The sequence below is a fragment of the Staurois parvus genome, unplaced genomic scaffold, assembly GCF_062004578.1.
Source record: "Staurois parvus isolate SC_StPar_1 unplaced genomic scaffold, SC_StPar_1.0 ptg000004l, whole genome shotgun sequence".
NCBI lineage: Eukaryota > Metazoa > Chordata > Amphibia > Anura > Ranidae > Staurois > Staurois parvus.
Genome location: NW_028317800.1, coordinates 90717 through 109206, shown reverse-complemented (window position 1 = coordinate 109206; position 18490 = coordinate 90717). Strand labels below are relative to the sequence as shown.

Sequence of the window (18490 nt, the reverse complement as noted above, 5' to 3'; positions counted from 1 at the left end):
ACTGCCTGGAGGAGGATCCTGGTCGGAGGTGGCAGTGGAGGAGAGGTTTACCTGGCAAAGTTCGGTGTATGAGGGGAATAATTGGAGAGGTACTTACTGCCCGGAGGTGGATCATGGTCGGTGGAGGCAGTGGAGGACATCTAACAGAGAGATATATATAAAAAAAGCTCTGTGACCCGCAAGGGTCGAATGTGGAAGGTGAGGGGGCATTTCTGCTATTGAGGGGAGTCACGTCAAGATTTTCACGAAGAGCACTGATTTCACACATCTTGCGGTATAAAGAACAGGTGATAGCAGCTTACTCACTAGGTTCTGTGGAGCGCAGGGGGATTTTTGTATTTTATTTCTCCAGTATCTTCCCAACTATAGAAGTTAAACTAAAAGGTCTATAATTACTTGGTAAAGATTATGACCCCTTTTTAAATATTGGCACCTCATTGGCCGTACGCCAATCCAGTGGTACTATGCCAGTCATTAACCACTTGAGCCCCAGAGGATTTACCCCCCTTAATGACCAGGCCTTTTTTTGCTGTTTGGCGCTGCACTAATTCAAATGATAATTGCGCGGTCATGCAATGCTATACCCAAACAAAATTTACGTCCTTTTTTTCACACAAATAGAGCTTTCTTTTGGTGGTATTTGATCACCTGTGCGCTTTTTATTTTTTGCGCTATAAACAAAAAAACTACAAAAATTTTGAAAAAAAACAATATTTTCTACTTTCAGCTATAAAAAATATATCGTAAACTCAAAGTTAGTCATAAATTTAAGCCAAAATGTATTCTGCTCCATGTTTTTGGTAAAAAAAATCCCAATAAGTGTATATTGATTGCTTTGTGTGAAAGTTATAGCGTCTACAAACTATGGTATAGATACTGTAATTTATGCCTTTTTTTGCTATACAGCGCTGCACTAACTCAAATGATAATTGCGCGGTCATGCAATGCTGCACCCAAACGAAAATTACGTCCTTTTTTTCACACAAATAGAGCTTTCTTTTGGTGGTATTTGTTCACCTGTGCGCTTTTTATTTTTTGCGCTATAAACAAAAAAACCACAAAAATTTTGAAAAAAAACAATATTTTCTACTTTCAGCTATAAAAAATATATCGTAAACTCAAAGTTAGTCATAAATTTAAGCCAAAATGTATTCTGCTACATGTTTTTGGTAAAAAAAATCCCAATAAGTGTATATTGATTGCTTTGTGTGAACGTTATAGCGTCTACAAACTATGGTATAGATACTGTAATTTATGCCTTTTTTTGCTATACAGCGCTGCACTAACTCAAATGATAATTGCGCGGTCATGCAATGCTGCACCCAAACGAAAATTACGTCCTTTTTTTCACACAAATAGAGCTTTCTTTTGGTGGTATTTGATCACCTGTGCGCTTTTTATTTTTTGCGCTATAAACAAAAAAACCACAAATACAATATTTTCTACTTTCAGCTATAAAAAATATATCGTAAACTCAAAGTTAGTCATAAATTTAAGCCAAAATGTATTCTGCTACATGTTTTTGGTAAAAAAAATCCCGTGCATTAGTGGGCAAACTGGCGCTATCTAGGAGGGGCGCTAACACTATCGGAAGTCACCAGTGACACTAATACAGTGATCAGTAAAAATCTGTTCACTGTAATCAATGACACTGGTGACAGGGCAGTGAAGGGGTTAACTGGGGGGGGTGATCAAGGGGTTAAACGGGATTACTGGTGTACTGGCGGGCAATCTGGCGCTATCTGGGAGGGGCGCTAACTCTATCGGAAGTCGCCAGCGACACTGATACAGTGATCAGTAAAAATCGGTTCACTGATCAGTGACACTGGTGACAGGGCAGTGAATGGGTTAACTGGGGGGGGGGGGGAGATTAAGGGGAGATTAAGGGGTTAAATGGGATTACTGGTGTACTAGCGGGCAATCTGGCGCTATCTGGGAGGGGCGCTAACACTATCGGAAGTCACCAGCGACACTGATACAGTGATCAGTAAAAATTGGTTCACTGATCAGTGACACTGGTGACAGGGCAGTGAAGGGGTTAACTGGGGGGGGTGATCAAGGGGTTAAACGGGATTACTGGCGTACTGGCGGGCAAACTGGCCCTATCTGGGAGGGGCGCTAACACTATCGGAAGTCGCCAGCGACACTGATACAGTGATCAGTAAAAATTGGTTCACTGATCAGTGACACTGGTGACAGGGCAGTGAAGGGGTTAACGGGGGGGGGGGCGATCAAGGGGTTAAACGGGATTACTGGTGTACTGGCGGGCAAACTGGCGCTATCTGGGAGGGGCGCTAACTCTATCGGAAGTCGCCAGCGACACTGATACAGTGATCAGTAAAAATTGGTTCACTGATCAGTGACACTGGGTGACAGGGCAGTGAAGGGGTTAACTGGAGGGGGGGGGGCGATCAAGGGGTTAAACGGGATTACTGGTGTACTGGCGGGCAATCTGGCGCTATCTGGGAGGGGCGCTAACTCTATCGGAAGTCGCCAGCGACACTGATCAGTAAAAATCGCTTCACTGATCAGTAACACTGGTGACAGGGCAGTGAAGGGTTAACTGGAGGGGGGGGGGCGATCAGGGGGTTAAATGTGTCCTAGAGTGTTCTAACTGTAGTGTAGTGCTTGTGTACTCACTTTTTGGATGTCTTCTTCTCTGTCTGGAACGGAATGTGTCCAGGCAGAGAAGAATGACATTATATCCTGCCCTGTGTATGTCAACACAGGACAGGATAGGACAGGGACCGATCATGTGATTTCAGCCAGAAATCACTGGCTGAAATCTAATGATTGATCCCTCCTGGATCAAATAGTGTCACCCGCGGGTCGGCGGGAGCGCGCGCGCGCGCCCCCTGCCGGCGAAAGTGTCGGGAGCGCGGAACCCGTTTTTAAACGTGGTTTTGCGCTCCACTGCCGCCCTGCACACGTATATACACAGTGGCAGGGCGGCAAGCGGTTAAAGAGTCCCTAAAAATGAGAAACAATGGCTTTGAAATGACAGAACTCAATTCTTTAAGGACCTGTGGGTGTATGCCATCCGGTCCAGGTGCTTTATTCACCTTTATTCTGCCTAAATATTTTTGGATCATATCAATTGTGAGCCAATGTCGATCATCTGGAGCTGTGTCAATACCATGCCCATTATGGACTTTGTAAACACAGAGCTGAAGAAGGTATTTAATAAATTTGCCTTCTCTTTGTCCCCAGTCACCCACTCTGGATAATTTTTGTAAAGGGCCTACATGCTCGGACCGGACCTTTTTGCTATTAATATATTTGAATCATTTTTGGGGTTTGCCTTGCTATCTTTTTGCAGTCTGTCGTTCGTTTTCATTTTCAATTCTGTTGTTTCATTTTTACGGCCTTTATTTCCTGTTTGCACATGCTGTTATATTCTTTGTAATGTTTAAATAATGATAGCGTTCCTTCATTTTTAGATTTAATAAAAGCTTTTTTTTTATTATCTATAGCTTTTTTAACTTTGGTCGTAGGCCTCATAGTTTTGATTTTTAGCCTTTTAAACTTGTTGCCCATGGGAATATATTTTGCAGTGTGTTCACATACAGTCTTTTTGAAGTTCTCCCATTTCTGTGTTGTGTTCATTGATGCCAATATTCCCTCCCAGTCGAAGTCTTGGAGAGCAGCTCTCAGCCGTGGAACTCTCTTAAAGTTGAGCGTTTTTATTTTTCCCATATGTGCTTGATGTTTACAGCTAACAATAAATGAAATCATGTAATGGTCCCTGCTACCCAGATGTTCTTTTATATGGACATTTGCAATAGGCTCTGCATGGTTTGAGATTACCAGGTCCAGCAGAGCATCATTCCTAGTTGGGGCCTCTATGAACTGTATAATAAACTTGTCCTGTAGTAGGTTTAGAAATTTAGGCTGCATATCAGTGCATCATCAGTGCCTCCTCATCAATGCCCATCAGTGCTACCTATTAGTACCGCATCATCAACGCACATCAGCAAAGGAGAAAAATTACATGTTTGCTAAATTTTATAATAGAAACAAAGGAAAACTTTTTTTTTGTTTATAGTGCAAAAAATAAAAACCCCAGTTGTGATTAAAAACCATCAAAAGAAATCTGTATGTGTGTTGAAAAAAAAAATCATACAAATTTCATATGGGTACAGTGTTACATGACTGCGCTATTGTCATTCAAAGTGCGACAGCACTGAAAGCTGAAAATTGTCCTGGGCAGGAAGGGGGTAAATGTGCCCAGTAGACAAGTGGTTACACAAAGACAAAGTTGCAACAGAAACATTTCCATAATATTTAGAGTAATCAGTAAATTAACAGATATAACTGTTTTACTGTATAACTGCTACACAATTTCAGAATGCACAGTGAAACAAATTGTCATTGATGGAAGAACATTTTTCGGCAATCTAAATACTGCAAGGTTAAGACATAGCTTGATGCCTACAATACTGACAGACAATAAGGGGGCATTCACAACTGTGGCTATACTGCCGCCCTTCTAAAAGATGTGCTGTGGTGGTTCATTTTTCAGCGGATGTTTGACAGGCAGTAAGGAGGTGATATGTTGCTTCCTCCCCACTTGCTTTAACCCTAAAAATGCTGACCCATAGCTGCGTTCCCCCGATCGCCGAGCTAAACTAGGGCTGCATGCCCTAGTTTAGCTTGGCGAACCGGGGGGGGGGAGGGGGGAAATGCAGCTCAATCACCTGCTTTCACCTCCCTCTGGCAGCCAATGTAAACACAGCAATTTTCATTCATTGCTATAACCCACATGCAATGAAGGTTAGCGGATCTCATCAGCAAGAAATGTTATCCCTGTGTCACTTGACATGCTGCAGTGCTGACCTAAAAATCCCTATGCATTGCTGCTTGCATGTAGGTGAACATTAGCACAAGCTGTTTTTGCTGTTGAATAAAGCAGTAAGAAACCTAAAAACAAAAATGTATTATATATTAGGTTACCAGTTCTTAGATTTGGTGGGTGCATTCTTTACAGGCTCTTTTATTTTCATCAGTCTGTTTGGCCAGTAAAGCTGTTATTTTTCAGTTTCCATTAACAGACCAAACAGTTTAGCAAGAGTGGCAGTTAGAGTGTTGAGGCAAACCATATAACACCGACAGGGGTGCTTACAATAGTCAGATTCAATTCATTTATGTAAAACCTTCATCCCAAAAAGGGAAAAAATACAACCTGTTGTGTAACTGCTTAACAGCTTGCTGACCGCCCTATAGCAGAAATACTGCTACAAGGCGACACAGGTGTGCAAAATCACGTATATATACACGCGACTCGAGCTCCCACCGACCCAAGAGTGCCATGATTTAATTCCCGTGTTTACAGTTACCCAGGTACAGGAAATGACGACATTTTCTCTCTCTGGGAACATAATGTCCCAGAGAGAAGAGTCAACACACAGTAAAAGCAGCACACTTTTACAACTTAAAACACTTTAGGACACATTTAACCCCTTGATCCCATCAGCATTATACCAGTGTTCACATTAGTAGTGTCCCCAAAAACACAGCGTTAGTGGGATCAGCCCCGGCACCTTCGTTTAGCCCCTACGCTTACCCCTCCCCCTTTCTCCCCCAGCAAGTGCAGTGTCAGTAGGTCACTGTCACTTGATACATGGCACATAAAATCGCAGTGTTTGCAGAATCAGGCCTGACCTCTGTTAGCACTTGCTGGTAAAATTTTTTGTGGTGGTGCAAGCAGTCCTTGACAGCCAGGTGCTCTTTTTCCCATGAGTTGCACTAGGTACCTATAAAAGTAGTGGTAAAAAAGGTCAAAGGAAAGGTATACTAGTGAAGAGGCCTACAGGATTCTGAGCATGTCAGGTGAAAGCAAAGGGGAAGACTCCCTGACAAAATCAGCCTCAGAATATGAACCTGAAGAAAGCAGCGGCACCCTTGCAGACAGCTCAGACGATGGAGAAGAGGTCCCTGTTAAGATCAGGCAAACCCAACCCCATTCCCAGGTTGCTGAGATGTTTCAATCGCATGATGACTCTCATATGCAGCAGAGTGCCAGTACAAGTGCCGCTCTACCTTTTGGTGAACTGGCGAGCACTAGAGGCCTAGTACATCCTGGTCTTCACATACAAGCACTGCAGTATCACTTGGTGACGAGGCGAGTCCCATAAGTTCAGTACAAGCTGGTGCGTAGTGTCCCGCAGTCACCAAGAATTCACACACAGGACCGTAGAGCCCATAGTATCCTTCCGGATGTGCTTGCAAGTTCTGCAGCACCCGTACTTTCCCCCATTCACTGCCCAACCCAGAATTCAGGTGGAAACAGCTAATTTAAATACGCCCCTTGATTTTTTTGTTAGCCGTTTTTCACAGAAGGTCTGCATGCATTGATTGTGGATCAAAGCAATTTATATGCACAACAGTTTATCGCCGCCAACCCAAATTCAAACATTGCCAGACCATTCGCATGGAAACCCATTACGGTTTCCGAATTTAATGTTTTTTTGGACCTAACCCTCAACATGGGCATTACTAAAAAAAATTAATTGAGGTTGTATTGGTCCACAGACCCGATTCATCATATGCCCATGTTCTCTGCTGCCATGGCCAGATATAGATATGAGAGTATAATGCATTTTATGCACTTCAACGACAACACACTCAGTGATCCTCAGGGTGACCCTGAATTTGACCGGCTCCACAAAATTCAGCCTCTTGTAAATCACCTTAACCAAAAATTTGCAGATGTCTATATTCCCCAGCAAAAAATCTGCGTTGATGAGTCCCTCATTAATTTTCTGGCTGCCTTGCATTCAATTTCTCCCCAGCAAGCGTGCCAGATACGGGGTCAAGACATATAAGACCTGTGAGAGGGCAACAGGCTATACATATAAGTTTCAGATTTACGAGGGAAAAGATAGTCAGGTAAAACCCCCCCGGATGCCAAGACTACATGGGGAGCAGTGGCAAGATAGTTTGGGACTTGGTGTCATCCTTTTTCCATATGGGGTAACACTAATACATGGACAATTTTTATTCAAGTGTGCCACTATTTAGACATTTGTACAATCTTGGAATTGACGCATGTGGCACCGTGCAACCTAATCGCCAGGGGGTTCCCCCAACGGCTTGTAAATACCCATCTTAGAAAGGGGAAAAGCCTGCTTGATAAATGAGGAATTACTTGCAGTGAAGTGGAAGGACAAACGGAATGTTTTCGTCTTGTCTTCCATTCATGCAGACAGGACCATCCAAATTGCCACAGCAGCTGGTGTTGTTGAGAAGCCCCTCTGTGTCCATAACAATAACCTTAACATGGGAGGGGTGGACTTCAACAACCTAATGATGAAGCCATACTTAGTTTCCTGAAAAGCCAGACGCTGGTACAAAAAAGTGTGTTTATTTCAACTGGTTCTATACAAAGCTTTTGTGCTTTACAAAGCAACTGGAAGCATTGGATCCTTCCTAAAATTCTAGGAAAAGATCATCACGGCCCTTTTGTATCCAGAAGGTGCTGTGGCCCAAACCCCTAACACAGATGCAGTTAGCCAGCTGCTACCATTCCTGGTACCCAAACCCAAAATACACCCCAAAAAAGATGTGTCGGTAGCAGACATTGAATTAGGTGTGACACCCGCTTTTTTTGCTCCTCCTGTTCTGGACAACCCTGGCCTGCCTCAAGGACTGCTTCCATCGCTACCGCACACTAGTGGAGTCTTAATGTAGGGTACAGCACGGCACAGTTCAGGGCACATATTTACACAGGGTCTCGAAAGGTGTTAGATGGTAGATGTCCGGAAACTGGAGATCGCATTTGGATAGACCATACAATCGGTTTTAAAGTAATAAAAAAAATTGTAAACAAAAACCAAAAATAGTTATAGTTTTTTTTTGTTGTCGCTACTGTTCTACTGTTACACTTCTACTGTTTTATTGCTACTGTTTTATTCTTAACCATTGCTGTTTTCTTTGCAGGAATATCATTCAGCTGCAGCACTGAACTGTTTATTCTGACAGCAACAGGACCTTGCTCTCAGAATATGCATAAGTCAGTGTGGGCAGCGCTGTTGGATGAGATTTTTCATCCGCAGTTAAAAAAAAGAGCATATATGCCGAAGCATGGGGGCTTGGGGTGGCCAGTGGGTTGATGGCCCCTATGGTTCGGCATATAGATTTTATAAAAATGTTTGGCACATTTCATGTGTGCCCACCATTAGAAGTGGGTGGATGCAGGGCAGTATATTCTAATGGTGGGCATACCACACACCTTTTCTGGCAGAGATTACCCACAGGCTGCATAAAGGAAAAAAAACAAAAAAAAAAAAACATAGAATATACACCCAACAAGGACCAGCGATATACTGGTACATCACTGGACTTTGAGTGGTTATACCAGGATGATGCCTGCAGCTGCAAAATACTCACCATGCCTCTTTTTAAATTCCTTGGGGTGTCTACTTTCCAAAAAGAGCTCATTTGGGGGGGGGGGTGCTATACTGGCATTTCAGGGCCTCTGAAACTGTGATAGGTAGTGAGGAAGTTACGCACATTCATGCTTTCAAAGTGGCCATTGGATTTCAGGCTCCTGTATGTGGCTAGGCTCCCAAAAAGTCTCACAAATGTGGTATCCCCATATTTGGTAGAAGTAGCAGAATGTATTTTGGGGTGTTATTCCACATATACCCATGGCTTGTGTGAGCAATATATCATTTAAGTAACAACTTTGTGTAAAAAAAAAATATATATATGTTTTTGTCTTTTTCCAAAAACTTGTAGAAAAAAAAAAATCTTCCATGGACTTAATATGCCTCACAGAAGATAGCTTAGCATGTCTACTTTCCGAAAAGGGGTCATTTGGAGGTGTTTGCACTATCCTGGTATTTTAGCACCTCAAGAAATGTGATGGACAGTCAGAAAAGTAAAAGCTGTATAAATTCCATTATCTATACCATAGTTTGTAAATGCTATAACTTTCACACAAAGCAATCAATATACGGTACACATATTGGGAATTTTTTTTTACCAAAAACATGTAGCAGAATACATTTTGGCCTAAATGTATAATGAAATTTTAGCTTTTTTTTATATTTTTATGACAGAAATTAGAACGGATCGGGGTTTTTTTTTCCAAATTTTCGGTCTTTTTTTGTTTATAGTACGAAGAATAAAAAGCGCACTGGTAATCAAATACCACAGAAAGCACTATTTGTGCAAAAAAAAGGATGTAAATTTAATTTGGGTACACCATTGCATGACAGCGCAATTACCAGTTGAAACAGTGCAGCGCTGAATAGCAAAGAAAGGCCTGGTCAGAAGGGGGGTAAATCCTCATGAGGGCAAGTGGTTAAAGAGCTTTAGCTGAAATTTTATTTTAATTTGTTAATCAAGTTCATCTAAATCTGCTAGTGCACCTAACACTACCCTCTTCCCAGACTTACAATGCTGCTATGCAAAGGTGTATGTTGCTTATCCATCCAGTGGAGCTTCCCTAGGACAGGAAATGTGTTACTGGCTGAATCACCAGGTGAAAATAAAGGGGGAAAAAAAGAAAAACCAAAGCAGCCACCATATATTAAGGATTGGTAAATTGCAATATATTACATATGTGTTTTAGCTTAATATTGCTTTAAGGTGTAGGTTTATTAAAGTGTGATGTTTCCTGCCTTTACCCATCAAGGCCCTTCACTGCATACAAAGTTCTAAAAAGAGGGCTGTTTTAATAGCATCTGCACTTCTCTGACAGAGAAGAAAAGTGAATTTAAAAAAAAATGCCCATGATGTGTAGTGTAGGTGAGATTTGAACTCATGAATTCACTAAATCTGGGGGTCAAATACTCCAGAATGAAAAGTAAAATGCAGAAGTTGACAAAATATCAGTTAAAAGAGAAGTGTGGGTTTACAAAAAACAAGACGTGACGTCAGCTGACAGTGGCCTTTAGCACGCTGTCTGCTGAATCTGGGACTAAGAACTAAGTGCATACCTGAGATTCTCAGGAGAAAAAAAGGTCAAAAAAGCTTTTATGAGAGTGGCTAGTAATACATTATTGTGCTTTTATATTATAGTCACTATCACAGCTTTTCCAAGCTTCATAACCAAATGTACAAATACTGTTTAGTAAAAAAAAAAAACCCAAAATAACCAATGTGGGACTATAAATAAATGAAAAACCCTTTAGAGCTTTAAAACAAAGACAATACTAAACAATAAAGTATATGTTGACACCATTCAAAAAGAAAAATAAAAGAAAATATTTATCAAAACATTGATTTTTTTATTCAAACCCTATTTTCAGACGAGAATATTCATATGTAAACTCTTGTATGGACGAATGCCATTCAAAACTTTCACTTACTTTTAACATTCAATATTAAAATGAATGTAATTTCTGAACGAAAAGCACATACAGTATTTGAAAATGAATTTGATCCAGAAAGGTTTTCTATCCTGCTCCTTCGAATTTTCCCATCATTGTAGTAGAAAACCACACTAATGAAAATCGAATGGACATTCTTAAAACGAAAATTTTCTGACGAAAATCTATACACGTATGGCCAGCATTACTTGTTAAGTCAAACAACTAGAAAAGAATAAGCTGGGTCACAGTGAAGGTGTCATGCACCATGGTTGCCAAAATAAGGTACAAACAGCAGTACATAGCCTATGTGACGTCTAGACTTTATCCGGTATTTTTACAAGCGGAACCAATAAAAATAAAACTCCCTCATAGAAAAATGGATTGAAAAGTGGATTTGTTGCCCATATTATACAAATCTCATTTTACTTCAAGTGAATAACTGAACAAGAATTTTAATTGTTGCTTTAGCCAACAGCCTCACGCCACACCAATTAATTTTTGTTTTTTTTTAAATCTGCACTATCAATTTCTAGCTAGCACACTAAGGAAAAAAAAAATCTTCCTTATCTACTCAGGAAGCTGAGGTGCTAGCAGGGTAACAATCCATCTTTCTGAATACTTTTACCAACAAGGAAAAACCCAAGTTTAGTAGTACTCTTAAACTGAAGGTATTAGGCAAGATAATATCAAAGCCAGCATCCCAATGCCTAGAAGGCAATATAATACTTTAAATGACCAGGGGAAGACATGTCACCATAAGTCTCCATACAAATCCCAGGTCTTGGGAGCAATGAGATGTGTTGGCTACTGGGCTCTGAGGTTTGTCTACAATAAGGGGTATTTTTATGGTTTCCTAACATTGCATAGAGGTGCACTGTGATATCTAGACCCAAACAAAGGTAAATGCAGGATGCTCAATAATAGTTTACTCAGTACAAGTAATCCCAAGTTACTCGGTATTGAAGAATACATTGTTTACAAGCTGAATGGTACAGTGGCATCATAACCTAGATGAAGGCAGACTGCACTCAGTGACAGGCTATAGATAGCAGATACATTTACTTGCATACTGATAAGGCAGTGTGCCCTTATTTTTCAATTTGATGTTGTGCAGAAACTAAAGCTTTTATTCACTTCCGACACTTGTAGGAGTGTCTAAGGCTGTGTGCGTTAAAGTGCTGACATCAAGCAAGGTTATCTCTCAACCTGTAAAGACTAACAAAGCTGATGGAGCAAGGCTTCTCCAGCCGCAGGCACAGACAAATTGTACATTTATCGGCTATGTGCATGGAGTGGTATCAGGGGCTTTTTAAATGAATGAAGTCTATCTGATGATACTGTATACAGCTCCTGGGTGGAGGGCACAGAGCATCAGGTGCACCCAGACCTTACAATAGTAATAAAAAAAAGTAAAACTAACACGACGTTCTGTTTGTAGAGTACACAGCCTACAGACACTGTGCACTGCACTCAGTACTGGACTAATGTGGAAATATTACTCACAATGACATTCACTGTTCTGTGTTCTTATAAAATATAATATGTAGCAATATAAACGGAGTCATAGCAAAAGTCTGCTTGCATGCCATACAGCAATACACATGTTTGTGGTATACACAGTCTACACAGGCTGTGCGGGTGTACTCAATATTTGCGATGTACAGGTACCTGTAGATTAGAGAGTGCAGATGTATACTGATCATTAGCTGTGCAGTTACTGTATATACAGGTTATGGTGTGTATAGCATGTACAGTATATACAGACTATGGGGTGTATATTATGGGCTGTACAAGTATTACAGAGGTTATGGGGTGTATACAGAGTATAAAATGTACAGTATATACAGACTAAGGGTTAATGAACAATGAAAAAAAAAACAGGTGTTACACTCCCTAAATGGTATCTAAATAAACTAAATACAACCCATAAATATATACATTAATCCAATAATCTTATGCATATAGACATAAATAACATGTGATACTTAGATCAATAAACATACGTTTGTAAACAAAAAACATCACATGATGACATAAATAAGTGAAAACTAAACATGCGTCCCCAAAACGGGAAAAAAAAAAAAACGTGACTTGGGTAACAAGTGAAGTGATAGATGAATGACATAAATTGTTCCTCAATAGAAAGTGCCCTGTAAAAATAGCTCACAACAAAGAATGCACTAAAGTGATAAGGTCAGGATAAAACCTGATAACAAAAAACTAATTAAAACCACATGACCTTCTAACACAACAATGTGGTAAATCAAAGTGATGAATGACAACCAATTGTTGTCTAGCTGGTGGGATACACTCCCTAATAGGGATAAATAAGTGTGAACACAAACACATAAAAAAAAAAACAGTGTTACAACACCATGACAGATAGTGAAAGAAAAGCTTTTCAAAGAAAACCGCGTATTGCGCGGAGGCGCCATCTTTGTACACCCAGCAATATACATGAAGCTCTGTAAACTTGATTTAGAACATGCAAATGTGAGTGTGCTACTTGCTGGTTGACTTTTGTGGTATTAAATATACAGTATTACACTATGGGAGTTTCTTCTTGTTTTCAATCCATATACGAGTTGGCCGAGTTTAGCATCCTGTCACTGTGAGAAGCTTGGATAACTGGATGGGTCATTCTCAGTGCTGCATGTAAAGGGGGATACCACCATTACAGCTTTACTTGAATCATTGATGTGGATGGGTCGTATTAATATACCTGGCGATTTGAGGGCTCATTGGACCTTTGGGTCGCTGCAATAAGGTGAGGGGGCAATCCAGCCGTTGGAGGATCCCGATTTTTCACTCATATCACCATCATCACCAGTGGTTCTCAAGCCTCCTAATGCCGCAACCCTTTAATACAGTTCCTCGTGTTGTGGTGACCCCCAACCATAAAATTATTTACCCAGTAATAATTCATGAAGTGTCGTTTTACCTTCAATACTGCTGCTTTCAGCACAGTAGCTGCTTTCTACACAGTAGCTGCTCTTTACACATCAGAAATATGTGTTTTCCAATGGTCTTAGGCGACCCCTGTGAAAGGGTCATTCGACCCCCAAAGGGGTCGCGACCCACAGGTTGAGAACCACTGATCATCACCAAAATATGTGGTTCTCTCGTTTGAAGAGTGCACAAGGGGAGTTTTTCACCATTATATATGAATGATTTAGTGGCACATTTTTCAGCAATATGAATTTTGAAAAGTTTTTCTTTCGCTATCTGTTATGGTGTTGTAAGACTGTTTTTTTATGTGTTTGTGTTCACCCTTATTTATGCCAATTAGGGAGTGTATCCCACCAACTAGACAACAATTGGTTGTCATTTATCACTTTGATTTAACACATTGTTGTGTTAGAAGGTCATGTGGTTTGAATTAGTTTTTTGTTATCAGGTTTTATCCTGACCTTATCACTTTAGTGCATTAACATTTGTTGTGAGTTATTTTTACAGGGCACTTTCTATTGAGGAACAATATATGCCATTCATCTATCACTTCACTTGTGACCCAAGTCACGTTTTTTCCCCGTTTTGGGGACGCATGTTTAGTTTTCACTTATTTCGTTTATTTAGATACCATTTAGGGAGCACAACACCATATTTTTCATTGTTCATTAGCATATTCAGGTTTTAGTCAGGTGATAGCAGCTCCCCACATATATATATATCTGTTTAGTGTATAGTTTGTGTAGTTGGAGTAGCACAGGTGGTTTACCTATTATTACAGACTAAGGGTTGTATACTATGGCGTGTGCAGGTGTATATTGATTACAGATGGTACAGGTATAGAGAGATTATGGGGTGTACAGGTAAGTGCAGACTATGAGGTGTGCAGCTGTATACTGATTATAGACAGTACAGGTATACAAAGATTATGGGGTGTATACGAGCTGTGTGGGAATATAAAGGTTATGGGGTATAGTGATGCATACAGACTATGGGGTGGATATTATAAACAGACTAAGGGTATGCAGTGTATATTATGGGGTAAACAGCATATACAGACTATGAGGTGTATATAGACTATGGAATGTACAATATATGCAGACTATAGGATGCATATTATATACAGATTATGGCAGAGCTCGAAAAAGTTGTTTTACAACTAGAAGCCAGCTAAAAATGTTAGGAGCTTTTTTTTTATGGGTGTGACCAAACTTTACAGTGGGAGGGGCTTAAAAGGAATGGTTAAATGAAACCCAGGCTTTGGGTATGGCTGGGGGGGAGGTAGAGGACCTGTGCTAGAAGGTGGGGCAGAGGAGGGTAAAGAAAGAAGTGCTGGGGGGTAGGGGGCATTTTGGGAGGGGAATACACGTGTGCTGGAGGAGTCAGATACACACGAGGGGACTGGACTTGTGCTGGGAGAAGGGGGTTAGATATCTACTGAGGGGTACTTTGGGAAAGGAGTGGACTTGTGCTGGGGGGTCAAATACATAATGTGGGGTGCTTTGGGAGGAGAAGGGAGATGACTTGTGCTAGAAGGTGGGGGAGATATGAACTTAGGGGGGTACTGCTTTGGGAGGAGATGGCTTGTGCTAGAAGGAGGGGGGGGGCAGATATGTGCTTAGGGGGGTACTTTGGGAGGGGAGTGGACTTGTGCTGGGGGGGGTCAAATACATACTGGGGGGGTGCTTTGGGAGGAGATGACTTGCACTAGAGGGGGGGGGGGGGGAGGCAGATATGTGCTTAGGGGGGTACTTGGGGAGGGGAGTGGACTTGTGCTGGGGGGGTCAGATACACACTGTGGGTTGCATTGGGAGGGGAGTGGACTTGTGCTGGGGTGTAATGAGACACATACTGGGGGAGCTTTGGAAGGGAAGAGGATTTGGGGATTTCAAATCCAATCCCCCCTCCATCACAAGTTTTCTCCCCTCTCAAAGCACCCCTCCCCAGTACATATCTGACTCCCCCAGCACAAATCCGCTCCCCCTCCATATACATGGTATGGGGTGTACAGTAAAAACATTAGCGGTGTGTAGCATATACATGGTAAGGGGTGTGCAGCAGAAACATGGTAAGGGGGTTTGTAGCATATACATGGTGTGGGGTGTACAGCAGACACATATTAGGGGGTGTGTAGCATATACATGGTATGGGGTGTACAGCAGAAACATATTAGGGGGTGTGTAGCATATACATGGTATGGGGTGTACAGCAGAAACATATTAGGGGGTGTGTAGCATATACATGGTATGGGGGTATAAGGAAGAAACATATTAGGGGGTGTGTAGAATGTACATGATATGGGGGTATGTAGCATGTACATGGTATGGGGTGTACAGTAGAAACATATTAGGGGGTGTGTAGCATATACATGGTATGGGGTGTGTAGCATGTACATGGTATGGGGTGTGTAGCATGTACATGGTATGAGGTGTACAGCAGAAACACATTAGGGGGTGTGTAGCATATACATGGTATGGGGTGTGTAGCATGTACATGGTATGGGGTGTACAGTAGAAACATATTGGGGGGGGTTGTAGCATGTACATGGAATGGGGTGTGTAGCATGTACATGGTATGGGGTGTGTAGCATGTACATGGTATGGGGTGTGTAGCATGTACATGGTATGGGGTGTGTAGCATGTACATGGTATGGGGTGTGTAGCATGTACATGGTATGGGGTGTACTGTAGAAACATATTAGGGGGTGTGTAGCATGTACATGGTATGGGGGTGTGTAGCATGTACATGGTATGGTTGGTGTACAGTAGAAACATTAGGGGGGGTGTAGAATGTACATGGTATGGGGGTGTGTAACATGTACATGGTATGGTTGGTGTACAGTAGAAACATTAGGGGGGGTGTAGAATGTACATGGTATGGGGGTGTGTAACATGTACATGGTATGGGGTGTACAGTAGAAACATATTAGGGGGTGTGTAGCATGTACATGGTATGGGGGTATGTAGCATGTACATGGTATGGGGTGTACAGTAGAAACATATTAGGGGGTGTGTAGCATGTACATGGTATGGGGTGTGTAGCATGTACATGGTATGGGGTGTACTGTAGAAACATATTAGGGTGTGTGTAGCATGTACATGGTATGGGGTGTGTAGCATGTACATGGTATGGGGTGTGTAGCATGTACATGGTATGGGGTGTGTAGCATGTACATGGTATGGGGTGTGTAGCATGTACATGGTATGGGGTGTGTAGCATGTACATGGTATGGGGTGTGTAGCATGTACATGGTATGGGGTGTGTAGCATGTACATGGTATGGGGTGTGTAGCATGTACATGGTATGGGGTGTGTAGCATGTACATGGTATGGGGTGTACTGTAGAAACATATTAGGGGGTGTGTAGCATGTACATGGTATGGGTGTATGTAGCATGTACATGGTATGGGGTGTACAGTAGAAACATATTAGGGGGTGTGTAGCATGTACATGGTATGGGGTGTACTGTAGAAACATATTAGGGTGTGTGTAGCATGTACATGGTATGGGGGGTGTAGCATGTACATGGTATGGGGGGTGTAGCATGTACATGGTATGGGGTGTGTAGCATGTACATGGTATGGGGTGTGTAGCATGTACATGGTATGGGGTGTGTAGCATGTACATGGTATGGGGTGTGTAGCATGTACATGGTATGGGGTGTGTAGCATGTACATGGTATGGGGTGTGTAGCATGTACATGGTATGGGGTGTGTAGCATGTACATGGTATGGGGTGTGTAGCATGTACATGGTATGGGGTGTGTAGCATGTACATGGTATGGGGTGTGTAGCATGTACATGGTATGGGGTGTGTAGCATGTACATGGTATGGGGTGTGTAGCATGTACATGGTATGGGGTGTGTAGCATGTACATGGTATGGGGTGTGTAGCATGTACATGGTATGGGGTGTGCTGTAGAAACATATTAGGGGGTGTGTAGCATGTACATGGTATGGGTGTATGTAGCATGTACATGGTATGGGGTGTACAGTAGAAACATATTAGGGGGTGTGTAGCATGTACATGGTATGGGGTGTACTGTAGAAACATATTAGGGTGTGTGTAGCATGTACATGGTATGGGGGGTGTAGCATGTACATGGTATGGGGTGTGTAGCATGTACATGGTATGGGGTGTGTAGCATGTACATGGTATGGGGTGTGTAGCATGTACATGGTATGGGGTGTGTAGCATGTACATGGTATGGGGTGTGTAGCATGTACATGGTATGGGGTGTGTAGCATGTACATGGTATGGGGTGTGTAGCATGTACATGGTATGGGGTGTGTAGCATGTACATGGTATGGGGTGTGTAGCATGTACATGGTATGGGGTGTGTAGCATGTACATGGTATGGGGTGTGTAGCATGTACATGGTATGGGGTGTGTAGCATGTACATGGTATGGGGTGTACTGTAGAAACATATTAGGGGGTGTGTAGCATGTACATGGTATGGGTGTATGTAGCATGTACATGGTATGGGGTGTACAGTAGAAACATATTAGGGGGGTGTGAAGAATGTACATGGTATGGGGGGGGTGTAGCATGTACATGGTATGGGGGGTGTAGCATGTACATGGTATGGGGTGTACTGTAGAAACATATTAGGGGGGTGTGAAGAATGTACATGGTATGGGGGTGTGTAGCATGTACATGGTATGGGGTGTACAGTAGAAACATATTAGGGGAAGTACAGTAGAGTGTCAACCTCTTACCGTAATAGGCTGCTCCTGTAGGCTGCCCACAGAGAAGCAGTTATCCCCCGGGTTGACGGCTCCGGTCAGCACCTGGTGCAGATTCATGGTCCAGCGGAAGCATAGAGCCCGGCACTAGGCGGGTGAGACTATTAGGATGACGGAGCAGACATCTTGGGGGGGACACAGGCCGGCTGGCAGAGGACAATCTGAAGGGAAACCAGAGAAGCAAGTGACGCGCACTGGTACAGAGCAACACAGCAGACTCCAGCCAGTGAGGTAACCCACTCAGCCCGTATTGCGCATGCGTCAAACTTCTCGCTACACCTTCGCTGCCGTCATCAAAGCGCCAGCCGTACTGTTGCCAGCCCCGCCCTCTGCTTCCTCATTGACAAGCTATAGGAGCAGCTAGAGAAAAATTAGGGCGTGCCCCAGACAGCGAACATGGGTTGGACGAACTGCCACAAAGGGGAGGGGTAGCTTGCCAACATTAGAGCCGTCCCAGCAAGTGTGCGCATGTGCAGC

The 18490-nt window shown here is 42.4% G+C and overlaps 1 protein-coding gene across 2 annotated transcripts in view; it reads right to left on the bottom strand.

Annotated features, from left to right (window-relative positions):
• The window catches only part of DMXL1 (Dmx like 1), a 222789-nt gene extending 204525 nt beyond the window's left edge, over positions 1-18264 (bottom strand). For both annotated transcript variants that reach the window (XM_089673106.1, XM_089673173.1), the window contains exon 1: positions 17987-18264. In XM_089673106.1, coding sequence (XP_089529232.1) covers positions 17987-18073 — 87 coding nt within the window. In that variant the 5' untranslated portion in view covers positions 18074-18264. The remainder of the gene's footprint in view (positions 1-17986) is intronic.
• Between the last annotated feature and the right edge of the window lie 226 nt (positions 18265-18490).